The sequence below is a fragment of the Theropithecus gelada genome, chromosome 15 (assembly GCF_003255815.1).
Source record: "Theropithecus gelada isolate Dixy chromosome 15, Tgel_1.0, whole genome shotgun sequence".
Taxonomy (NCBI): Eukaryota; Metazoa; Chordata; class Mammalia; order Primates; family Cercopithecidae; genus Theropithecus; species Theropithecus gelada.
This window is the reverse complement of record NC_037683.1, coordinates 82,927,582-82,954,318: the sequence shown is the minus strand read 5'-3', so window position 1 is coordinate 82,954,318 and position 26,737 is coordinate 82,927,582. Positions and strand designations below refer to the sequence as shown.

Here is a 26,737-nt window from a genome sequence, read left to right as displayed (position 1 = left end):
ACCCGTGAATAAAATTTTAATAAGGAAGGAAACGAGATGAAGAAAACATCCTCGTGGGCGTTTGTTGTCCTTGTGAGCACTCTCCCAGAGGGCTGAAATAACTTTTCTAACTGTTCAGATCATTAAAAGACTTGAATGCTTTGCCCGTGCCCAAGCACTGAACCCACCACTGGTGTGCATTATCACCAATTAATCCTCATGGCAACCCGGGAGGTGGGTGGTAGCTGTTTCCCCATTTCTCAGAAAGTGTCAGAGAGGATGGATGACCTGCCCAGTATCAGAGCCATGAGTGGTAGCCAGAATTCAGACTCTCATCTGCCAGATGCTGGGGCTTAAGCATTTAATCACCTTACTATCCTGAAACATAAGTTACCTTGTTCAGCCACAATATAAAATTAAAAACATTTCAAGGGGCTAGGTGCAGCAGTGGCTCATGCCTGTAATCCCAGCACTTTGGGAAGCTGAGACAGGTGGATCACTTGAGGTCAGGAGTTCGAGACCAGCCTGGCCAACATGGTGAAACCCCATCTCTACTAAAAATACAAAAATTGACTGGGTGTGGTGGCGGATGCCTTTAATCCCAGCTACTCGGGAGGCTGAGGCAGGAGAATGTCTTGAACCCGGGAGGTGGAGGTTGCAGTGAACTGAGATTGCACCACTGCATTCCAGCCTGGGCAACAAAGCAAGACTCCATCTCAAAAAAAATAAATAAATAAATACATTTCAGGGGAGAAATTAAATGTAATTATGTATGTAACTGTGTTCCCTGGAATCGCACTATGCTTTTCAAAATGGATCCTAATATAGGAAAGCAGAAAATGGTGGCTTTGAGGACTAAACCCATTGTCTTAGGAGTTTATTGATTTTCAACCAACAGGCTTTATTCCAGAGCCTTTGGAGTCCCAAGCACTGTGATAGGAGATGATTCTGTGTCTCCTCCACTAGAAGGGTTTCTGGCCCAGCCGGTGTAGGTGACCTCCACACCCCTTGCCCATCTTGGCAGCCATCATGCCACACTTCAGCCACTGGGGCGGAGGTACTCTAAGGAATCCCTGCATGTGTGTACCTTCAAAAAGCTGCTTAACATTCATTCATTTGAAATGAGGACCAGCATTCTCAAGGTATCGGTAAGAAGTGATTCAGTTAGAACTTTACCTTGAGAGCAATACTAAAAAATATAAATATAACCTTAGTTTATCTTTTGACTATCAACCTATAGGTTATAGTTCCAACTGTACACAAATTCTTAGAACAGAGAAGTAGTACTGATTTTATGTGATGTAGTATTGATCTTAGTTATAACTGTTTTCAAAGAAAAGTCACTGAATCACACAAAATAACCTTCAAATCACATGTGACTTTTGCAGCATGTTCAGAAAGGGTCATCTCAATCATAAAGAGAAACCAATTTCAGTAAAAATATTTAAGGACTGACTCTGTTTTCTTAAGGGCCTTTCTTAATTATTTGATATTCCAGTCATTCTCTTTAGAAGCACCTCTAATGTTAACATTCTTTCCATTCATCACTCCTTCACTAACCAGTGCAACCCTGCCAGTTTCTCCACTGTCAACAGCTAGTTTGAGAAAGACTCCAACTTTGCCCTCTTCAACTTTATGCAGTTCTGCTATCCCTCTATTTATTTTTGTAATATTTGCACCTCTGCACTTTGTTTGCTGCTATTTGTTTTTGTTTTGTTTTTGCCTTGTAACGACAGATGGTCCCAACAGTCAACAGAACAGTTGACAAAGATGTGGACCAGATCAATAGATGCTAGTGTTTGGGACCGTTCAGGTAGGCACTAATGTTGTGTCTTAGTCTATTTTCTTTTAGTTCTGGAGGCTGGGAAGTCCAAGGTGGAGGGGCCACATCTGGTAAGGGTTTTCTTGCTGGTGGGGACTCCGCAGTGCAGGGCATCACATGTCAAGGGGGTTCACGTGGGATGACCAAACTGACTTTTATAATAGCTCCACTCTCACAGTAACTAACCCACTCCCTCAATAACCCATTAATCCATCAATTCTTGAATGTATCAATCCATTCTTGAGGGTACAGCTCTCATGACCCAGTCACCTCCCAAAAGTTCTACCTCTCAACACTGCTGCACTGGGGACCAAGTTTCTAACACAAGAATTCTAGGGAACACATTCAAACTTAGCACATTATAAGTAGCCGGCTCATTTGTGACTTTTTGTGACATTAAAACTTTTGTTTTCCTGCAGCTACTCAGACAGTGACCACTGTTTACAGAAGTCACCCTGTATTTGTAACCTATATGGGTTTGTCTCCCCTGAAAGACCAGGTATTTCTTAGGGGAGGCAGGGATCTGGGTTTATTTGGACACTGTCAGCATTTCACTGTTGAATGAATGGCCCACATAGAACTCACTTTTTGTGTGTCTCTTGACTAGAATTTCTCCAAAACTCTTTCAATATCCCTGAATTCCTCTCCACGTCATGGCCCTGCTCTCTGAAATCCTGCCTCAGTCCTCAGGCCTTTCTAGAATAGAATGTTGTTCACCATCTATTTGGAAGGAGGCAGAACCCTTTACCTCCAGCTTTGGGGGATTCTTATTATCATCCCATCTACTTTTCCTAATTATAAAAGTTTCTTTCTTCAGATCTCCAAGGGGTGAGAGTGGTAACTCAATCCCTCATTCCTTTAGATCTTTGGGTCAACTCAGGAAATAGTTCTGAACACCTATATTAGGCTTCTTCAATGAGGGGAGCAGGCCAGTGACTCACAAAAAAAAAAAAGAAAAGAAAAAAAAAAATCCACTCCTGGGGCAGAGAGTAGGAGCTGAGCTGTGTACCTCTTGGTAACACCCTGTGCTATCCTCCATGGGGCTCCAGCCACTAGTCCCTGCCCGGCTCCACAGCCTCATTTCTTACCTGCCAGAGCTGTGCTGTTCCTCCTCCCTGCCTGTGTTTCCAGTATCTTCCCTGCTTTTCTGTCCCATACTACTCTATGAAGACCATATGGTGTTCAGGACTCAGCTGAAGCACTACCTCCCCAGGGAGCATTGCCTGATGCACACCCCTCCCCTCCTGCAGAACTGACCACTCCCTCTGTGTCCCCACTGTGCAGAAGAACATCCTGGCCACCTGCTGGGGGCCTGCCTTTCCATATCTGCCTCCTCCCATTCTCTGAAAACAGGTCTCCTTCCTCTTTGTTTCCTGGCCCAGTGTTAGGAACACAGATAGGCACTGAGATGTCTGTCGAAGGAACAAATAATAATAACTTGTGGTGGTGCTTCTCTTCCCTTCAAACAGCCTGAAAGTTCCAGGATCTATTTGTATGTCTCCCCACTACCATGAGAAGTGCTGTCTTTGCCCTTAAGAGATGTTCAGACAGAATTAAAATGAGGCTGGGGACAGTGGCTCACGCCTATAATCCCAATACTTTGGGAGGCCAAGGCGGGTGGATCACTTGAGGTCAGGAGTTTGAGACTAGCCTGGCCAACACGATGAAACCTCATCGCTACCAAGAATACAAAAATAAGCTGGGCGTTGTGGTGTGCATCTGTAGTCCCAGCTACTTGAGAGGGTGAGGCAGGAGAATCACTTGAACCCAGGAGGCAGAGGTTGCAGTGAGCTGAGATCACACCACTGCACTCCAGCCTGGGCAAAAAGAGCGAAACTCTGTCTCCCAAAAAAAAAAAAAAAAAAAATTAAAATGAACGTTCAACTTTGCCTTGGGATACTTTTATATCCTTTACCCACCTCTAGCTCCGGTGCCAATGGACAGGATGATACATTTCTTGTCTGGGATTCAAGAACCTGGTCTTGAGGCTGAAAGCTTTGCTCTGTGGAATCCCAGAGCTGTGGTAGTAAAACTTAGATGGTAGCTGTAGAGAATCTACTAGAACATTATCTGCAGAAGATGAGTTGTTAGCTTAAGGAGACCTTGTAATTATGTAGAACAGGGAGTTGTTGGTGAGTCATCTCTGCGTACTGCATCCTAGATAGACTTCTGGGTTCAGCACTTACCTTTGTAAACTCTTGACCCTGCATTTACGTCCCACCCTCACAAGCAAATGGTCTCATTTGCTTAAAATTGGATATCCATCCAGTGGCCCAGAAGGCATGAGACTCCAGAGAGAGATATATGTGACAACAATTTTACTTTTTCTATCATATTTCATTGCCTAAATTTTGCCTGCAATGTATTCTTTGAAAGTTAACAGTATTATATAATTTCTGGTTTTTTCCTCCATTTTTAAGAGTATATCAAGGTGGAAGTTGGACGTAAAGGACAAAGGTCTTGTAAAGCAGACATTTGAGATGAGCTAAACACTAACACCATTGTTTAGGCTTCATGGGGCCATGTCTGTTTTGAAGCTGTTTGTCCACCCTTGACATTTAGGCAATGGTGTGGTGATTTTTAGGCTTCCATTAGATGGGGTCCTCTCTCATTTGGGGACAGCTTTCTGCATCAAAAGAGTGTCCTTGGAGCCCAGGTGACAGTCATCAAAGGCAAAGACCGTTTCTCTAATTCAAAATGCAGATTGAGGCCAGCCACAGCAGCTCACACCTGTAACCCCAGTGTTTTTGGAGGCCGAGGCAGGAGGATTGCTTGAGCCCAGGAGTTCAAGACCTGCCTGGGCAACATAGCGAGAACCTGTCTCTACCAAAAAAAAAAAAAAATGTTTTTTAGTTTAAAAAAACTGCATATTGAATGTTCTAACGCAACACTAGAGGGATGCTGTATCAGAAAAGGGCCTACCATTGGCCACTGAAAAGTGAAGAAAGCATTGGGTGTATCTGTAACATATCTGCTTCCTATGCAAGCTGGAAAACATTGTAAAGCTAGAATAAATTGAAGCCATTTATTCAGTAAACATTTACTGAGTGCCTACTGTTTACAAAACCCAAGGCGAGGCAGTTGGAGGATGAACATGAACAAGACAAGGTCCCTACCTCCTGAAAGCTCCTGGGGGAGAAGGGGCATAACGCATAACGTGAACAGATAATTACACAGAATGGCACGTGGCTGTGGAGAAAAGGAATGTACTGTGAATAGGGTCTGCGGAAGCTTCAGCAAGATGATTGCTTTTGAGCTGAACATTGAACATAGGAAAGAATGAGGGTGAACTTTCTAGGTGGAGGTGATTAATTGCACATGCAAACGGGAGGAAACTTGAATTAGCTCAAGCACGTGCCAAAGGCAAGAGTACCCGGGGTCTGCGGGGAAGCAGTCCCTGATGTGGTGGGTGTGGGTTCAACCAGAGCCTCTGCAAGGGCGGTGTCCACTGCAGGCTCATTTGTGCCCCCTCCCTCTATTCCATGTGGGTATTCAGCAGCAGTCACCTCACTTTTCTGTGGGGTCCGGGCTCCCTCTTCCATGCCCCTGCTCACTGTCTGTGTAACCTGTCTTCTTACATCATCCTAAGATCATCAGGTGCCCATAATGTTGTAAAGAATTTATTTTTAGAAGATTTAAAGCAATTGAGAAATAGGAAATGTGAGACTCTCTGGAGGATTGTTTTTAATGAAGGTGTGATACAGCCCTCAAACCATGCAATTAAAGAAAATCCAGCTACACCAGGTTCCCTGGGGGCCAGACCCTTAAAATCTTTGTGACAGAAAATTACTTGGGGGAAAAAATAGAATCGTGCATATCCGAAGAAGCTCTTCAGATCTGAAAAACTGGGGAAATTTAAAGGCATTAACTTCTCATGAAGACTTTACTACATTAATTTGGAGTCAGCCAGAGAGCAAAATCAGCAAATATGCACCAGCTCTCTTCGGTGCCAAATAAAAGTTGTGTGTGTTTCTTCTTGCAGGCATGCGGGGCTGCTTTATTGCAGCCAAGGGCTGTGGGGCCTGGGTTTCTTTATGCCAGCTGTTACCCTGGGCCTGCCCTCTTGGCTTCCCCACAGAGTGTCTGATGTCTGCATGTGAACATTTAAGGGGGTCGTTCGTTGTCCTCACCTCCCTGCCTAGAATCAGGTGTATGGGATCACAAGAAACAAATTCAAGTCTCACAGCATTAGGCTGGGGTCATACAACTGCTTCATCTAAATTAAAATGAATTTCACCGCATTGTCTTTCTGTTCATTTGTGGCCCCCTATATTTTCCATAATTCAGACTTTTTGGAAAAGGTTTATTTTTGTTTGTTTGTTTCACACAATGCTCACCAAGCTCCCCCTTGTCTATCAACGTGCCCCCACTGCCCCAACACTGGCACCATTTCTGTGTGAAACATTCTCCCTTTCCATGAAGATATTTTACTGATGTCTTGTGCCTCAGCTTCCCCAAGGGGGCTGGTCCTGAGAGATCAGACATGGGTTCAAGCAAGGACTAGGGTTATTTTGCTTCCTTTGCCCAGACTCACTTCCTCACGCTTCCTGAGGGAATACATCTGTGTTGGGTTTTTCTCTGTGTTTTATGCCTTTTGTCAAACATTGCCAACAGACTGTGAAGCAGCATAGCCTTCCTCTCAGAGGACCATCACTGCAGAATTCTTAAGCATCTCTGTGGCTTACCTGAAGATGCCTTTCATCTCCCAAGATTTCAGGAGCACACAACAATGTTTGGCTATAGGCCGAGGAGTGTTTTCCGGGCCTATATCAGTCCCATCCCTGTGCTTGCTTGTTTTATTTGCCCATCCATTCAGAAGATATTTATGGAGCACCTTCTGTGTACACAGACCTGGGAGCTTCCTATTCACATCTAGCGGGGCCTGCCTGCACAGGGAGCTGGGGTCCCATCAGCCCAGGCAATACCACACCCAACCAGGCCATTCTCCCTGAGCTGATTTTTCTTTCTTTCTTTTTTTTTTTTTTTTTCATTATTATACTTTAAGTTCTAGGGTACATGTGCACAACGTGCAGGTTTGTTACATATGTATACATATGCCATGTTGGTGTGCTGCACCCATTAACTCGTCATTTACATTAGATATATCTCCTAATGCTATCCCTCCCCCTTTCCCCCCACCCCATGACAGACCCTGGTGTGTGATGTTCCCCTTCCTGTGTCCAAGTGTTCTCATTGTTCAATTCCCACCTATGAGTGAGAACATGCAGTGTTTGGTTTTCTGTTCTTACGATGGTTTCCTGAGAATGATAGTTTCCAGCTGCATCCTTGTTCCTACAAAGGACATGAACTCATCCTTTTTTATGACTGCATAGTATTCCATGGTGTATATGTGCCATGTTTTCTTTATTCAGTCTGTCACTGATGGACATTTGGGTTGGTTCCAAGTCTTTGCTATTGTGAATAGTGCCGCAATAAACATACGTGTGCTTGTGTCTTTATAGCAGCATGATTTATAATCCATTAGGTATATACCCAGTAATGGGGTGGCTGGGTCAAATGGTACTTCTAGTTCTAGATCCTTGAGGAATCGCCACACTGTCTTCCACAACGGTTGAAGTAGTTTACAGTCCCACCAACAGTGTAAAAGTGTTCCTGTTTCTCCACATCCTCTCCAGCACCTGTTGTTTCCTGACTTTTTAATGATTGCCATTCTAACTGGCATGAGATGGTATCTCATTGTGGTTTTAGTTTGCATTTCTCTAATGGCGAGTGATGATGAGCATTTTTTCGTGTGTCTGTTGGCTGCGTAAATGTCTTCTTTTGAGAAATGTCTGTTCATATCTTTTGCCCACTTTTTGATGGGGTTTTTTTTCTTGTAAATTTGTTTGAGTTCTTTGTAGGTTCTGCATATTAGCCCTTTGTCAGATGAATAGATTGCAAACATTTTCTCCCATTCTGTAGGTTGCCTGTTCACTCTGATGGTAGTTTCTTTTGCTGTGCAGAAGCTCTTTAGTTTAATTAGATCCCATTTGTCAGTTTTGGCTTTTGTTGCCATTGCTTTTGGTGTTTTAGACATGAAGTCCTTGCCCATGCCTGTGTCCTGAATCATATTGCCTAGGTTTTCTTCAAGGGGTTTTATGGTTTTAGGTCTAACATTTAAGTTTCTAATCCATCTTGAATTAATTTTTGTATAAGGTGTAAGGAGGGGATCCAGTTTCAGCTTTCTACTTATGGCTAGCCAGTTTTCCCAGCACCATTTATTTATTTATTTATTTATTTAAATTATACTTTAAGTTCTAGGGTACATGTGCATAACGTGCAGGTTTGTTACATATGTATACCTGTGCCATGTTGGTGCCCAGCACCATTTATTAAATAGGGAATCCTTTCCCCATTTCTTGTTTTTGTCAGGGTTGTCAAAGATCAGATGGCTGTAGATGTGTGGTATTATTTATGAGGGCTCTGTTCTGTTCCACTGGTCTGTATCTCTGTTTTGGTACCAGTATCATGCTGTTTTGGTTACTGTAGCCTTGTAGTATAGTTTAAAGTCAGATAGCATGATGCCTCCAGCTTTGTTCTTTTGGCTTAGGATTGTCTTGGCAATGTAGGCATCTTTTTTGGTTCCATATGAACTTTAAAGTAGTTTTTTCCAATTCTGTGAAGAAAGTCATTGGTAGCTTAATGGGGATGGCATTGAATCTATAAATTACCTTGGGCAGTATGGCCATTTTCATGATATTGATTCTTCCTATCCATGAGCATGGAACATTCTTCCATTTGTTTGTGTCCTCTTTTATTTCATTGAGCAGTGGTTTGTAGTTCACCTTGAAGAGGTCCTTTACATCCCTTATAAGTTGGATTCCTAGGTATTTTATTCTATTTGAAGCAATTGTGAGTGGGAGTTCACTCATGATTTGGTTTTCTGTTTGTCTGTTATTGGTGTATAAGAATGCTTGTGATTTTTGCACATTGATTTTGTATCCTGAGACTTTGCTAAAGTTGCTTATCAGCTTAAGGAGATTTTGGCCTGCGATGATGGGGTTTTCTAAATATACAATCATGTCATCTGCAAACAGGGACAATTTGACTTCCTCTTTTCCTAATTGAATACCCTTTCTTTCTTTCTCCTGCCTGATTGCCCTGGCCAGAACTTCCGACACTATGTTGAATAGGAGAGGGCATCCCTGTCTTGTGCCAGTTTTCAAAGGGAATGCTTCCAGTTTTTGCCCATTCAGTATGATATTGGCTGTGGGTTTGTCATAAATAGCTCTTATTATTTTGAGATACGTTCCATCAATACTGAATTTATTGAGAGGTTTTAGCATGAAGGGTTGTTGAATTTTGTCAAAGGCCTTTTCTGCATCAATTAGATAATCATGTGGTTTTTTTTTTTTTTTTTTTTGAGACGGAGTCTCGCTCTGTCGCCCGGGCTGGAGTGCAGTGGCCGGATCTCAGCTCACTGCAAGCTGTTTTTTTTTTGGTTCTGTTTATATGCTGGATTATGTTTATAAGCCTTATTTTCTGATATACTGTTTGACAAAGGATTTTTGAACTGTTCTAAGAGCGTCCAAGGTAGTGTTCAGATGCTAAAATGCTGAAATTTCTCTGAATTTTCAATAGCCTGTAGACTAAATCCGAAATATTTGAAATCTGAATTGACTAGGAAAATACAGGTGGTATGGTTTCTAGTCGTCAAAATCAGGCCCAGCTGCCTCTTTAAAAATGTGTGTTTTAATTTTTACTTTTCATTTGGATCATTTGGGGCAGGCGATTTTATAAGACATTTGATACCCTAAACATTTGGCTTCATCAGTAAGAAAAAAATGTTTTAAACATATTTGTGTAATATCCTTAGCTCAATTCATTTAGGACTTTTGATATTCCACCTTTTCTGTATTTTCTTTCAATATTTGGCCTAAGGGAAATAACAGCCCAGAGCTATGAAATCTCCTTTGAAAGCATGGCAGGACTTGAAGAAGAAAGCTTGAAAACCACAAGTGTTTTATGTACAGTTGGCAGCTCCTTTCTAAGAGGTTTTCTCCCCATGCAGTGTCTGTTCGGTTGTGTTCTGCTTGCTTCTCTCTCCCGGCCCCTTTCCCCCGGCCAAGTGTCTGCCAAGTCTCTCAAGTTCTTACCGTGTTTCCTCTTGCTGTGTTCTAGTCTCCGTCTCCTGGCAGCTCCTCACCCTTGGGTGCAGAGTCATCAGGCACACCTCTTCACCCCAGTGACCCCGCAGAAGCCTCCACAAATAAAGAGGTAGGGTGCTGTTTTGTTACCAAGGCCATCGGGCCACTTTGCTTTACTGTAATACTGCTCTGTGCTTCCTAATACAGCATTCTACAGCGCTCCTGACCGACATTACCCTGGTGAAAACAATCCTGATTTCTCCTCTCCAGTGTGCAGTTCACCTGTTAAAGCCATGTCATCCAGTTTGATAGCCACTGGCTGCAGGTGTCTAATGAATGAATAAAATGAAAAGTTTATTTCCTCAAGCACAGTAGCCACATTTCAAGTGCTCAGTAGCCACCTGTGATGGCTGTCAGTGGTGGATACTGTATTGGAGAGGGTGGATTACAGAGCATTTGCATCATTGCAGGAAGTGCTGTTGAACAGCACTTGACCTTGGATACCAAAAACTCCACATACAGCATCTTTCCTCCTGGCGTTACATGCCAGGACTTGCAGTTGCTGTGTGCTTTGGGAAATACGTTAGTTTCTTAAACACTCATTTATTTCAGGCCCAAATGCGATATCTTTCATAAGAATAGAGTGGCCATATGTTCCCAGTTTACCTAGGGCATGGTTCCAGTCCACGCCTGTTGTCCAGGCAGCCCGTCTTATGAGCACGCCCTTCTCTCTTGCTGGTGCGGTGCTGTCTGTGAGAACTTTCCACGATGCTGGAAATGTTCCACTTATGCTCTGTCCACTGTGCTAGTCATTAGCCTCATGTGCCTGTCAAACCCTGGAAATGTGGCCAGTGTAACTGAGGAACTGAAGTTTTCATTTTATCCCATTTTAATTAACTTAAATAGCCACGTGTGGCTGCAGACTGCCAGACAGTGCAGCTCTAAAGTATCCCTTTTGGACAACAAATTCTGTGGTCTCCTTGCTTATGTGGAACATTTCAGTGAGAACATGCTGCTTTTTCCCACTGAGGTGCCTGGAGCTGAGAAAGGGCAGCCCCAGAGGGGAGACACTGCCTTCTCCTGTACCCAAGGTCCTTTTACACCGAGTGAACTGCCACCCACACCTGCTAATGAGCCAACATCAAGTAAATGTTGGTCTGCGCCATAATCTGTGTGTGGGCTCAGCTCACTCTAAATATAGCTGCTCCCTCATCAACAGTGAGGAGATGTGTTAAAGAGGTAAACCACATGATGAACGATGGTTTCCTTTTCCCTCATTTTGCTGATAATTTTATGTTAAATGCAATGAAAAAAACAATCTCTGTTTTAAACTGAGTGGCAGATCACTTTTAAAGGAAGTCTTAGTTAAAATTTATCCTTGAGGTACCCTTGAATACACATATATTTGCCATTAAATATGCAAAGGAAAAGTATTTTTATTAATCTGTTCATATTAAACCAAACAATCAAAGATAGACCTTCTCTGTAATGACCAACATTAGAATTTAGACTAGAAATATACTTAGGCCTCCTCTGGTCTTGAACCTCAGACCCTTGGCCATTTGAAGCAGGAGTGACAGGGGCACAGTTTCTGCTGTTCCCACTGTTCCACAGTTCGCTTCATTCTTACATCACATGGTTGGGTGAGAACGCATAGTAAGAAGAAAAAAAGGACAGGTGCCATGGTGGTAACAGTAATGAGCATTATCATTTCTTGAGCATTGACAATGTTCCAGGAACTGGGCTGAGAAAAATCACAGATAATGTCTCATTTAATTCTTAAAATAATTCTGTGAGGTAGGTATCATTGTCCTCATTTGCTGGTTGAAGAAGCTAAGAGGTTGAGTAACTTACCTGAGATTGTAGAGCTCACAAGTGGTCAGCCAGGATTCAAATCCAGAGCTCATGGGAACCCACGCTCTTAACTGCCAAGATCTGCCACTCCCAGAGTAGAAAGTGTTCACAGGCCACAGACTACATGGACAAGGTAGCTTGTCTGTCATTGTTCCGGTTGCCCAATTGTGCCTCCAAGTTCTGCCCATGAGTCGATTTGTGTGACCCCCAAATACAAATCCCAAAGATCTTAGCCTTTAACTTTTTAAATGCAGCTTTATTTATTCTTGAAAGTTAAGGATCAGCAGATGTTCATCTCAGTCCACGTGTGAAATAAAGGGCTAACCAGACATCTAAATATTCAGCATTTGATTATGCTTCAGATATAATAAGGCAAATTTGTTAGTTTCTCAGTCCCTCAAGACTTTGCTCATGTTTCTATGTATCTTTAGAAATGATGATGAAAATCCTATTTGTGTGCAATAGTTAGAGATTCTTCCATTTCACAAAACTCTTTAAAAAAAAAAAAACATCCTACCACCCCAGAGACTAAGAAAGCTAGTCGTGAGCTCATGAGTAGAGAATAAGTGAATGTACCAAATGCTTTCTGTTGTAGCTCTTAATAAAATGGCTCTTAATTTTAGAACTATAGACTAAAGTAATTCTTTTGTAGCTTCTGCTACAATCTGGACACTGTCTTTGAGATTAGCATTCAGAAAAGTATCCAAATAGAGCAAGAAAATGTGAAGTGACTTCTTAGATGTACCTGGAGGCTAAGCAATTTTGATTAAACCAACTCTCATTACCCCAGGTTCTAGTTACTTGGGACAAGGGTAGGGAAATGGTTGGGAAATAGTAACTTAAAAGTTTTTGGCCCCTATGAAGATGCTAGCTTCCATCTGCATAACATGAAGTTATGAGGGTTTTTTTTTTTTCTTTAAACCAATCTGAATTAGATTTGGCTGCTGGCCCTCAACTGGGCCTATCTTCTCACTTAGGTAAGTGGAAAATACAATTAATGTAAAGCACTGCTGAAACTGGAGTTCTCTTTCCCCCGTCCACATATCCTGGCTTTTATTTGGTGTGCATTTTCTCATAAACGCATTACTAGCCAGTAACTTTTCATTCCTGGTGCACTAGGAACCCACCTACTTTGGTGTGCAGAGCCATTTCATCTCAGCACACATGCAGCAGGTTTACTGAAAAGCTGCCCTGTACAATATATTATTGTGTGATTAGTGTTGAATTGTCATTATCCTGAATTGACCTGGAGTCTTATAACTAGGTTTCTTCAACTGCCCCAATTTTTCACAAAACAATTAAAACTACTATTTTTAGACTGTTGTCCAAGTATTAACTAAGTTATCATCCCTTTGCCATTCCCATCCTCCAAGGAAAGAGCACTGTGTTAAGTGCTAGGTTAGGGAGTTGCTCCCAATGACATCCCAACACTCACCCAGGGCGCTTTCCTCATCCAACCTGCCAGGCACCCCAGAGTCTACCATCTATGCAGGTCAGCCTATCCAACAGCTATTCAGTGCCAGATATCTTTCCTCTTAAAGTCATGCATTTAAATAATCACCTAAGACTGGGTAGGTTCTCAGCAATGAAATTCTTGGCCATGCAAATCTTACCTTCTACGCATTTTAGGGACTTGTCTTTAACAATAGCTCTCCACTCTCCTGTAATGCTTGTATCACCCTGGTCCAGACACACCAGCTACAAATTCTACTGGTAGAAGCAGGGGTGAATTTCTTTCTCTTATCTCAGTCAGTGTTACATCTAGGACATCTGCTTCTGAAAGGAACGTATGGTGAGTTTTGCTCCTCTGAGAGCAGGCAGTTAAGCTGCCATCTAGTCAGGCTCTAAAAGGTGTCTAGCTCATCATCTCTGCTTCCAACAGTGCTGTGAGAACACTGACCTTTGCTCTGAGGTGCAGAAGAAATTCCAGGGTTTACTGGAATTTACTCCATTATTGTGTTCTTATTCAGAAAACACACAATAATGATTTATATAATGGAGTTTTTCAACTAAAATAAATCAGTAGGAGATGGAAGAAAGAGATTTTAAAAACCTCTAGCACACATTTTTAGCACAGTGAGAGATCACTGTGGCAAAGAGTAAAATAAATTTCTCTAAGAGAATTCTTAATTTCAACGTATAGTCATAACGTTGGTGCTTTCACTAATCAGTTTTTCACATGGAAATGCAGATCCTTAAGACTACAAATTGTGCCCTTTTTATTGTTGTTGTTAGAGATTTTTGTCTGTGGGATTGTTTTTTAGTTGGCAAATACCTCTCTGATTGTGAAATGTAAGATTTCTAGGTTATCTAAAATATGAATGGACTATTCTGGGTTTTAGGTAACCTTTACTAATAAATGCATGTTTATCTGCACTTTACTTTCTCTAACTAAAAATGATCAGTAACTGGTAACTGCCACTGATGATGTGTTTATTTTTCATGTTGCATGGATGATTGTGTTAACGCATATTTCATTATACTTTGCTCTTTTTGAAACCTCTTTGTCTTAATTACAGTCAAGAAAAAGCTTGGCTTCATTCCCAACCTACGTTGAAGGTAAGAGCTGAAAAGCAAATATTGAGCACTGAGTCATTCATGAATCTTTTAGTATTGGGGCATATGAAGCACTGAGATATAAGACAATAGAAGGGAAGAAAGGCCATAAAGTCACTTATTCACAATGTTAACAGTCTTAGAATCTTAGACTCAGAAGGGTGATAGCTGGGAGCCTCTCAAAAATCCTACTCACGTCTTTGCCTATTATGTGGATGAGGACTCTGAAATTGGAGTCGAAGCTGTGGGCTTTACCCAGTGTCATGCAGCTTAGCAGTGGTCACATTGGATCAAAAACCCAAGTCTCCTTATTCTGTCCCTGTGCACCCCGTACATTCAATAAGAAAAATTCAAGTGGGAATGAACATTAAGGCAGAAATTTTGGTTTTTTTTAATAAGAAAAACCTTCCCAGCAATTTTCATCTATTATGTGGATGAGCTAGTAATAGTAACGGTTACTGCATGCTTACTCTGCCAGGTTCTGTTCTAAGCACCTCCCATGTAATAACTAATTGAATCCTCACATCAATCCTGTGAAATGAGTTTTGTTATTATCCCCATGTTATAATGAGACAACTGAGGCATCAAGATTATAACTTGCCCAAGATCCCACAGCTGGCACTGTAGAGCCAGGCTATGAATTGGCAGGCTGGCACCATAATTCTCTCTGGAAACCAGTGTCTTTGTGGGGCTGCCACACCTGGTTGTGCAGGTTACTCACTGCACAAGGGCACCTACTCAGAGGCCAAGTAGGGCCAAAGTTCAGCCAAGCTCTGCACTCCAGCTGGAGATTGTACCATCCAAATGGGGCACCAAATCAGGCACCATTTCTCATTCACAAAGAGGCACTCAACTCTCTGGCTAGAGATGGTGCTGAGGGTCTACCTGGGTGCATCACCATTTCCTCGAAGGAGGCTTTTCTGGAGGCCAGAGAATGCCCAGACATCTCTCTGAGGGTGTGTCTGGCCTTTGGATCCTGTGCGTAAACAGTCATTGTGTTCCACTGCCTGGGAAAGGGTTACCAGGGCTCATAAACCTTCATGAACCCTTGGGCTCAAAGCCCAGGACAAGCTCACCGTTTTGGTTTAGTTACTCAGGTTTCTCTCTTCAGTCATCTGCAAATTATTTGCATCAGTTTTGTGAGGCTCTGAAATTCTGTGAGAGCACTCTGGGAAGTTTTCTGAAGTTTGAAAGCTGCCTTCTTCATATTCGTCCCCCTGGCCTAGAGATTTTTCAGGCTCAGCGTTAGCCTGAGTGTGAGGATGTCACGTGTGCGGTCTCTCATCCACAGAGCAACCCGAAGGCAGCACTAAAGGGAAACCACGTTCTGAAAGGCCAAAAGAAAACTTGCAATTCTCTGACACAGGATCATTAAGGGTTTAATTTTTTTTAACTTTGTAAGAATATACTAGCACTGAGCCCAAAGTGAATTTATGAAATTGGGGCTTTTATTTTTCTGGGTGTGATGCGGTGACTGTGATATTCAATTATATTCAATTTCCTGAAAGGATAAATGGCAATAAGATCATATCTCAAAATGTGTTTAGGTCTGATACTTGTGTGTCTTGGCTGCTTGGCATTTCTATAGTCATTTAAATATAATTTGGATTGCTTTTAAACGTTTCCCCATACCCACACTTACTGTAGTCAAAAAGGGACCTTGTCAGTGAATAGCGCCCGTAGCACCAAATCAGAGAAGAATGTATGATGTTACAAGTCCCGTAGAGAAGGTAGTCAGTTTTTGTTTTTCTTTTAACGTTGATTTTTAAAAAATAGATGGAAGACTTTTAAAGTTCATTTCCCAGATGAGATCTTTCTTCTCCATATCTGGTTGGCAATAATGATTATGTTTCAATAACACTGAAATGCATCACCAGGAACTTATCATGGAAGAACTGACAATCTTTTACTTTATATAAAGTGTAATATGGATTCAGACCTGTTCATATATTATTTTATATGCTTCCCTGCCATACAACTGAACCTGTATATCATATATAGCCCGAATCCGTCTCACATCTATAAAAGATTCAGAGCAGGCCCCTGTGGCTGTTGAGCAGAGTGTGAATTACTGGTAAGTAGTGGAGGCAGATTTGTCTGTGTACCACTCACAGTGTTAGCCTTGAAGTCTTGCTTGTAAAAATGGAGAATAAGACAAATAACAGGCTTCCTTATTTAATTACTACATAGATGCTTTGTGAAAGCCCTTCCTAAAACACTTCTAATTTCTTTGTTTCAAGCACCACCTTAGTTTTAGATAAATGAGTAGATTATTTTACATCTGTACTCTGATAAGTAGTTCGGCACAGGAAGCAGCTGTGTAAACTCAAGATGAGCTTGATGTTTAAGGGTAAAAATAAAAAGCATTTCAGATTAGCCTTCCAAGAGGAAAAAGCAAATTGTTTCCATTACAAGTTATCTAATTTAAGACCCTGAGGTTTTAACAGTGAGTTAAAATGTATATTTTAGTCTCCCCAGATGTACCACTCAAGGCAAATAAAATACATAGGGCCAGGCGTGGTGGTTCATGCCTATAATCTCAGCACTTTGGGAGGCTGAGGTGGGCAAATTGCTTGAGCCCAGGAGTCCAAGACCAGCCTGGGCAACATGGCAAAACCCCATCTCTACAAAAACTACAAAAATTAGTCAAGCATGGTAGTGCCTGTAGTTTCAGCCACTTGGGAGGCTGAGGTGGGAGTATCCCTTGAACCTAGGAGGCAAAGGTTGCAGTGAGCCGAGATCACACCGCTGTACTCCAGCCTGAGTGAGAGAGTGAGACCCTGTCTCAAAAAAAAAGAAAATAAAATATATATGTTCAATTGCAGATTAAAATGCCTTTTTAAGTGGACTGTTATACAGTTATATATTAATCACAGACATGTTTTAATTTTGAGTTAGGGTTTACAATTAGAATTACAATTCTAATTGTGGTTAGAATCAGGTGCCCCCAATTAAAATATTTAAAACAGGTTTGACTTAAAAGGCTGGTAAATTAGAACAGAAAATTTGATTTTCCTTGGAATCTGTCTGTGTGTAGGCACAGGCCAAGAACATTATACCCTGTAAGTGAACAAGATTGACAGCATGGGACCGTGGCTTTGAGGTCATGTTATCTGTCTTGCACAATTGAGGTCAGAAGCCATTACAGGAATCCAGACATTCTGAAACAGATATCCTATTTTTCTGATCTATAAATTTGTTTCTTCCATTATGGACTAAATGGGGGAGGAGATATGAATGGGAGGCAAGTAATAGGAATTGCTGTAAAAAGCTTTTCTAAAAAGACAGCCATCTAGTTACTTAACCATTTATCCAGCAAACATGTAGTTGATACCACCTGGGTGACAGTAAGACACAAGAGAATCAGAGGTGAATATGACATGGTCTTTGTCCCTTAAGAGCTCAGTCTAACAGGAGAAACAGTATGCTTTATTGCTGAATTTTATGTTCCATATTTAAGTAAATATTTGCATCACTTTCCATAGTAATTGGTTTTAGAGAAGCAAATTATTCTAGAAACTGTGCCTTCTATTTGAAAATGAGGTGTGGGTGCAGATAGACACAGAGAGATGCCTTAGACCAGCAGGTTTGCTCTGCCTCACCTGTGCCAATGGTGAGGCATGGAAGAGGGGTGACGTGCCATTGACGGGGTTGGCAGGCCCCGCCCCAGGATGGCTTCCCTCACTGTGGCTCTGTGTGTTACAGTTCCGGGACCCTGCGACCCCGAAGACTTGATCGATGGAATCATTTTTGCTGCCAATTACCTTGGCTCCACCCAGCTGCTCTCAGACAAAACTCCTTCCAAAAACGTGCGCATGATGCAGGCCCAGGAAGCCGTAAGCAGGATCAAGGTGAGGACATCTGGGTGCTCCAGCAGGGATGGTGGGCAGGTGTGGGCACTTGAGCAGTCTACAGCACTGGCCACGGCTCCACATCTAGTTTAGAGGAGAATGGTTTGAGATGACATCAGACAGGCAGTGCTTATGCACGTGCCTGTTAACAAAAATTTCCAAAGTCTGCTGGGGTCTTTATATACAAACATGATCTATTTAGGTTGTTATAAATGGCCAGTCTTGAGAAGAAGTACTTATGATCACAACCTTTGAAAAGTTGATGTAATGAGGAAGGATGCCATTTTGAGTATTATGTCTCAAGTGCACGACATGTACCACTGGATTTCCACTGACAGCTGGAGGTCAGTGGCAAACATTCATGTTACAGAGTTGGTTCAAACTAGGTGGCATTGCTTTTGAACCAGTCCATCCTGTTCAAGCTAGATTGAACTGGCTTGCTTCAAGGACAGTGAACCCTTTGATCAAATCTAACCTGGCTAGTCTAAGGTCAGTGCAAGGCTAATCCAGTTTAAACTAGTTTGAGCCAGTCATAACATGTTTGAATCTGTTTAATCAAGACATAAAAGGAACGAGCCTGTTTGATCCAGGAGGAACCACTCTCATCTGGTTTAAGTCATTCACAACTAGTTTGAACCATCCAGAACCGGTTTATTCCCATGAATAAATGCAGAAATGCAGAGCTCTAGAATCTCCACCACGATACCAAAACTACCTAGAATAATGGGCAAACCAGGAGTCCAGGAACACTTAAGGTACATTCATGTCATCCACTTGCCATTGTGCCACCAGTACCTGGAACCACTGGGCAGCCTCCCCGAGCCTTGAGGCCATTGTCACCTAGAGCCCTAGGGACAGCATCATGGTAGAAGTTCAGGACCAGGTATTTCCAGCAAGTTGGAATAGGTTAGACCTTGCAAGAGTCTGTTTTATCCAGTTTCAACTGGTCCAGATGGATTCTTTCCTCAAGGAGCCACTCCGTATTTCATACCTTCTCTCTCATACACTTCCGGGTTGCATCCTGGTGTTTGTGTGGTAATGTGGAAGGAGAAAGAGGGACAGGTAGACCACAGTAACTGAGACTCCTTAATCTCGCAATCAAAGAAAACATTATTCCTTGAGCACTTAGGCATGCAGGGCTGTGCAGGGTCTTGGCAGGGAGGAAAAACAGCAGCTGATAAAGTGAGATCCTTGTCCTCAAGCTCAGCCAGAGTGCCGCCAGAGTGCAGGGGAAGCCTGCAGATGTGAACACCTCTGACCGCTGCCTTCTGCCTGAGAGGTAGAAAGGAACAGTAAGTGACCAACAATTCCAGGAGGTGCTTGCAGAGGAGAGGCAGTTGGCTTGGGCCTCATGCCCAGGCTGATTCTTATGATAGTCACGTGTCCAGACTCCGCCATGTGGTAAATTATAAGCAGCTCATAGCATCACCGACACCGTAATTATGATGCCCCTGAACCCTCAGCTGTCCAGTTATCCTGCAGTTCCCAGGATGCTGTCTGAACAGCCCCATGTCCCTCTCATGGCTTCCTCCTCAGGCTGCTCACTGCCGCTCCTGCTGCTGGGGCCTCTGTGTGTCACCCACTGATCTGACCACCTCTCTGCACTTGGAGGAAATGCTTCTCCCCCAAGCTCAGAGCTGGCCGTTCCCTTAACTCCTCCTAGGACAGTAAGCCTATGCTGCAACTTTTGACATGTCTACTGATGTTTTTATAAACCAGGGAGGAGTGATTTGCAACTGCCTCAAGAGTGGCTGTTGTCACCACCCTGCTAGGCCAGACCTAGTGTCAGGATTACTGACAGGACCTTATAGTTCCTTCCATGTGTCAGGGATCCACTCAGCCACTTCATCTGGGGCACACAAACCTTGCCTGTGCCTCAGAGGCCCTGCTGCCATAAGGCCCATGTCTGTGGTATTTGTCTTCTTCTAAAATTAGCCTCTCCCAGACTGATGGACAGTGGGAGGGTCCAGTTCTTTTAAGGTAAGCCCCACCCCCTGCCCAAAGAGATGTGCCTTGCCCCATGGCTCCCAACAGTACAACTCCTTGGAGACAGTCTGACCTTCATACCTTTTCGGACTTTGAGACTAAACAATGCTACGGATAGAACTTCACCAGGTTCTTGGGGAGCCACCCATCCAAGCTTGGCCTAGTTCCCTTTCGCTGTCTTCCCGTTTCTACAAAGTGGTGACATTGTGCCAGAAAGTCTCCCCAAGGTCTTCTCCATCTTAATTTAGTTGTCTTCCAGGCACAGCATTCAAAGCAACAACCCACAAGCCTCTCAGAGAGAACAAGCTGCTTTTCAGGCACAGTCGCATCCTATTTTGTACAGAGCAGAGAACTTTAAATCAAAGAGACATAGAGACATAGTTCTGACTCCACGTGCCCCATGGTTACCAGATATGCCTCCTGGGCTTCCAGGTGAATGGTGCTCTTAGCTTCCCCAGGTTTGGTGGAAGCCCAAAAGCCTGGTGTGCCTCACTTGGGGTCTCTGATAGACAGGGACTGCCTTCAGAAGATGTGTTTGGAAATGAGTGGGGGCGCCTCTGCTTGTCACCGTGATTGGGGGCGTTTACTGGGCCAGAGCCAGGTGTGCTCAAGACCCTATAACGTCCAGGGCAGAGCCACAAAACAAAGATTTTATCTCTACCAAAATGCCAAAGAGCCCCTATCAAGGAATGCTACCAGAGCCCATTCAGGCAAATCTTCCAGAATAAAGCTGCAGTCTGCCCCCAAAAGAGTACTGAAGACTCCTGAGGTTGAAAACTGCATGTTGCTTTGAGGTTAGTTTTTTCTAGGTTCTATCCATCAAGGTTTCAAAGTTTTAAGGTTCAGGTTTCCTTTGGGACACCTTGTTTATTAGCCCTCCGATAGCTTTGGACTCCTACAGATAGAACATTTATTTATGCCTTTCCAGTCCCCTTATGACACTTAGGTAGTGCTGAGATGGCCTTACAGGGAAAAAGCAGGCACGGGGCACATCACTTGTACATAAAGCAATGTTCAAGGTACACAGCATCCCTGTACCAAAGCTCATCAGTGCCAATTGTATTGTGAATTATCTTTTCTTATTTCCACAGTGGTGTCCTATAGTGTTGTTATTCCTTCTTTAAAGTCCAGCTGCCTCATAAGAAATCAGAGATTTTACTTCAAAGCTTCTGAAGGATTGGTATCCCAAAGTTCCACAGTTCATTTGAACCAAAAATTAGATGGCTCTGTTGATCAGAACAAGCAAGATAGAGGCTTTCTGATTATAAATACATTTTAGACCTGCCTAGAGCAGAATACGCATCTGGAAAACATATATTTATTTTTACAAGCAAATTACTCTGGCGTGAGGAATTCATTATAGAGTGGTAAAATTAAATGGTTACATTTCACTCATAACTTGTAAGTATCAGTTTACAATGTGCATCTACGCATTGGAAGGAACTGTTGCCTGTCATTAAATATTTTCTGCTTCATGTTCCTTTTACGTCCATTAAAATGCTCGTCAGATTGGTTGACGTTACCTCTAGCTAGAAGCCTTTTCCAAGTGTAAATGGAGATGCCTGTTTAAGTGAGCACTCTCCAAAAAGTGACTGTGTCAGGGAGCGTACATGGACTTCATCAGTGCAAAGGGAAGCTGGGGGCAAAGAGTGTTGATCCTGAGCAGGCTGGGCTGGGCTCAAGTGGAAGGAGCTTGCACCGGGTGCCCACATGTGCCTGGCAGACACTGCTCTGTAAGGAAGATGGTGCCATGCTGTTTCCGAAAGAGAGACTGAGCTTTCAGAACGAGTTACTCTAGGCCACCTTGGCAGAAAGGACACAGACCATAGCAAAGCTGCAGACTTTATAGCATCCATCCAGGAAAGAAGGAGAAAGAAAAGCTCTGTGGATTTATTTTGCAATCCATTTAGCAATGTCCTTAACCCCAAGCTGATTAGTAATTTCTGGCTTGGCACTTTCACCTAAACAAAGGTGGGGGTAGTTTCCTCCTTTGTTTTCTGATTCCTCCTTCTTCCCTCACTCCCTGCAGGGACCCCAGTTTTGTCCCTCTCTTCCTCTGCCTACATTGTTTGTTTGACCAGATGGACGTGGCTGGATGTGAATGAGAACTGCTCACCACGCACCCTGGTACTCATGGTGCTTTATCTCTGAACAGACGCTGACCTTGAAGCTTAGGTTTCCATTTCAAAGCAGTCTTTAATTTCTGTTCCATTTGTCGATTGTGGTGTCTGCCGCTCACGTAGTACCAACTGTATACTAAAATTGAACATTGCCCATTGGACTTGGACTTGGGGTTTTGAAAGTTACTGTTTTCTTAGTTTAACAAAAAACTTACAAGATTCATTGCCACATGGAGAGAGAATTTGGAGCTGCGGTTTGGCCAGGTATTTTCTACTTAATGTGAAAAGAAACAAAAGAATTTGGCCCCAAATGCCAACTGTTGCTGTGCAGACTCCTGTGATAGGCCCTTTCAGAATAAAAATTAACCAATACGCAGTTCTTGAGCTTGAGAAACTTGCAGTAAAAAGAAGCCAAAAAGAATGTTAGGTAACAATAATACAAGGTAAGCTGAGGGCTCTGAAATTTAAAGGCCTTTCTGTCTACCACAATTTAAGAGATGACATATCTGAGCACAATAGCAGAATTAGAAGACATCTGCCATTAAATTTTGTTTGTTTGTTTTGGTCTTTGGTCCCTCCCTAATGTGTTCATTCTGCCTTTGTTGGTCATCATTTTTAAGAAGTAATATCCTTCCAGAGAGCCCTCATGTACTTTAGGGGATTGCATTAGAGCTCTGGTTCTCAAAGCATGATCCCCGGACCAGTAGCATCAGCATTGCCTATGAACTTATTGGAAATACAGGTTTTCAGGCCCAACCCCAAACCTACTGAGTCAGAAGCTCAGAAGGTGGCACCCGGGAGTCTGTTTTAACGAGCTGTCCAGGAGATTCCGCTCTGCACCAGCGTTTGGGAACCACTGCCTTAGAGAAGGTGGACCCGCCAGTGTGTGAGGCATCTTTCCTCCCACTGTGCCCTGCAGCATTGTAGTCAGGCTGAGCGCTTGTCACTAATAGAGTTCCACTGGCAAATGAGCTCAAGAAAATAGATCTCCTTTTCGGATATTTGCTACAGATGTCTTCCTCTTAAAGGCTCTGGGAAGTCCTGCACTAAGAAGATTTCATTCACTTTAACTAGCAGCTCCCATAATTACTTGAGCACAGAATACATTGTTACCATGCGATAGATACCTGCTAATTGTCACCATTTGATAGATACCTGTCTTATTGGTAGTATTCTCTGGAACATGTTTTGGGAGAAACTTCTAGAGAGAGCTTTGTGCTATGTGCTGTCGGTCTTTAATGTGCCCTAGATAGAAACACACCTCTCCCCTAAGAGCGTGGGACTCATGCCTACCTCCTATCTAGAGAGAGCCCGACTGGAGGCCAGCACAATGAGCTCACTTGTCTTCCTTGCTCTCCACTGCATCTCTACCTTGCCTTCCACTCTCATTCCCACTTCATTCTCTGCTCTTCAGCCAGAAGATAGGGTGGCCTGCTGAGCCCTACCTGGACCACAGAGACTGCTTCGTGTCCATCCACCCGGAGTGTGGTGGTGTGTCTCCATTCTTCCTCTGAAGCTTATGCAATTAGATTACAAATGGTGTTTAGGTAGCTTGTGGTCCATGCATTTTGGCAAGCTGCATTCATTATCAAATATTCATATATCCATCTTAACTAGCCTGTCCCAAAGATCAGATTTTTTCATTCTTTTGTGATTGTCTCAAAATTATGATTTCATTGTAGAAGTAAAATATCTATCATTATAGCTTTGCCTAAGTTGTATCATTTCCCAGCTTAGTTGAAAAAGTCTTTGATCAGTAAAGTATTAGGCCCTTCACATGCATTATCTCATTCTCATTTACTCCTCAAAATGGATGAGGTAGAGAATATTGTGAGGTAGGTATTGTTCACCGCATGGTGTAGACAAATGGAGAAGTTTACAGATGACAAGCTTGCCCCAGTTGCACAACTAGGGGTTTACAGTGGAGTGAGATTGCCAGAATTTGAATCTCTGTTCTGCCACTTCACAGCTGTGTGACCTGGGGCAAGTGAATTAGCCTCTCTGTGCCACATTTCCCTCTTCTGAAAAATGAGGATAACACAATGTAGGCAGAAATGGCAACATCTACTTAAACCTCGTGTTTCATGGGATTGATCATGGCTTACCACCTAGCAGGGTAGTAGCTCACAGGGGTGTTGTAAGCTTTTACACTGATTTATGGGAAATACTTCGAAGGATTCTGGCACATAACAAGTTCTCAGCAAATGTCAGTGGGGAAAGAAAAGAATAGTCAGGAGCATCCCTGGCACGACTAATCTAGAGTGTCTTAACAACGGCAGAAACTCAGTACACATTGTGGATGGAGTAAGTGGGTGGGTGGTGCTGCAGTTTGTCCTTTGCACCACACCCCGCCATGTGGTAAGCCATGATCAATCCCAGGAAACACAAGGGTTTAAATAGATGTTGGCATTCCTGGCTTAAAAATGCATGCTGGCCTTATGTTTCTCTTGGACCCCTTTCTGCTACCCTAATTTCTCATTCTGGCTCCAACTCTCCCATCTTCTGTGATGTTATATTTAAATTTTAAATTATAATTTATTGTAGGGTACTTGGATATCATGAGTGATTTAAAGATGGTATTACTCTAAATCCACAGAATATTTTTAACTTCATAAAAACTGTTTCAGACCAGGCGCAGTGGCTCACACCTGTAATCCCAGCACTATGGGAAGCCAAGGCGGGTGGATCACCTGAGGTCAGGAGTTCAAGATCAGCCTGGTTAACATGGTGAAACCCCGTCTCTACTAAAAATACAAAAATTAGCTGGGCATGGTGGCAGGTGCCTGTAATCCCAGCTACTCAAGAGGCTGAGGCACGAGAATTGCTTGAACCTGGGAGGCGGAGGTTGCAGTGAGCCGAGATGGCACCACTGCACTCCAGCCTGGGCAAAAGAGCGAGACTCTGTCCCCCCATCCCACCCCCCCAAAAAAAAAGTTTCAGAATACTTTTCATGAGACTCGGTTTGCCTTTTGGATCCTCTTCCTCAACACCAGTTCCAGAAAAAAAAAAAAAGAATTTGGGTACTCGAGGGATGGTGGAACCTATTTTCTTTTGAAAGAGTTCTTTCAAATTGGTTCCCTAGAGTTGAATTTTGACCAACAGCTGTCAGGTTTGGTATCCAAAGTAATGGAAATTCCTATATTGCTGCCATATCATTTCAGGAGAGGTCAAGGTCAAACAAACATTAAAGATCTCCCAGCTGTCAGTTATGCAGGTTATAACTGACGCCAGTCAGAACATCCCTGGCCAGACTCTGGCATTCCACATGGGAATCCTCGTGGTGTGGCGTGGTATAACATCAGCATACGGTCACTTCCCAGATGCAGAAATATTTCCACTGCAATGTGCAGCAGTCAGGATGACACAGCTGCTACCTTCAGACTTTTTCAGAGCAGACTATTCGCTGTGAACTCATGGCCACCAGTAAGAACAGCAGGGCATCTGTGCAGGAGTGCGGTTGCCCTAGTTTCCCGGGTGTACCAGAGATTCGCTATGTGGTGTCTGGATGGCTGACTCATCCAGTTTCTCTACAATGAGGCAGTATAGGCAACATATTTTAGTCACTAATGAAACAGAGATGTGCTGCTGAGAGCAGAGGAGCTTTTCTACCAGGTGAGTACCCAGGAATATGAGAGAGCAGTTCTTCCTACACCCCACTCCCATTACCACAACAGCATCTGCAGTTTGGCCATTGACTCACCATTATTTGTAGAAGATCTGTATAAATAGCAAGCCTTAGCAAAAGGCAAGAAATTGCATCATGACCTAGGTCAATTATAATCATATAACAGCAAACACAAATATAGTGCTTAGAATGTACAAGGCACTGAAGAGCTTTGCATGTATTCATTTTGTCCTCAAAACAGCCCTGTGAGGTAGATACTATTTTTATCTTCATTTTGCAGATGAAGAAACTGAGGCACAGAGATGTTCAGTGGCTTGTCTCAAAGTCACACAGCTAGTAAATGGCAGAGCCAGGACTTGGTTTTGGACAATCCAGCCCCACTCTCTGCTTTTATCAACTATGCTGTCTTTTAATTGTGAGCAAAAGGGAGTATGGTACATCCATTTTAGTTAGATGTAAACTACATTAATATTACACAAATTTAAGGCAAGAAGTATTACTAGAGCTAAAGAGGGAGAACAACGAAAGGATCAATTTATCAAGCAGGCATACCATCCTACATATGTGCGTGCCTTATAACACAGCTGTAAGATAAAGTAAAGATTGACAGAATCAGGATACACAGATAAATCCACATAACAGCTGGAGGTTTTGACACACTCAATAAATGATGGAACAAGCAGATTAAAGAACCAGCAAATACATAGAAGGTTTGAACAATACTCTTAACCAACTTAATTGACCTAATTGTCCTTGATGGAACACTGTCCCCAACAACTACGGAATGCATATGTTGAAGTCCACATGGCACATCCATCAAGGTCAGTCATGTACTGGAACATACAACTAAGCCTCAG

General features: G+C 42.9%; 1 protein-coding gene across 1 annotated transcript in view; it reads left to right on the top strand.

Annotated features, from left to right (window-relative positions):
* The window catches only part of APBA1 (amyloid beta precursor protein binding family A member 1), a 225,905-nt gene that overhangs the window by 173,385 nt on the left and 25,783 nt on the right, over positions 1-26,737 (top strand). The window contains exons 3-5 of the mRNA XM_025360610.1: positions 9,923-10,018; positions 14,262-14,301; positions 18,004-18,149. Coding sequence (XP_025216395.1) covers positions 9,923-10,018; positions 14,262-14,301; positions 18,004-18,149 — 282 coding nt within the window. The remainder of the gene's footprint in view (positions 1-9,922; positions 10,019-14,261; positions 14,302-18,003; positions 18,150-26,737) is intronic.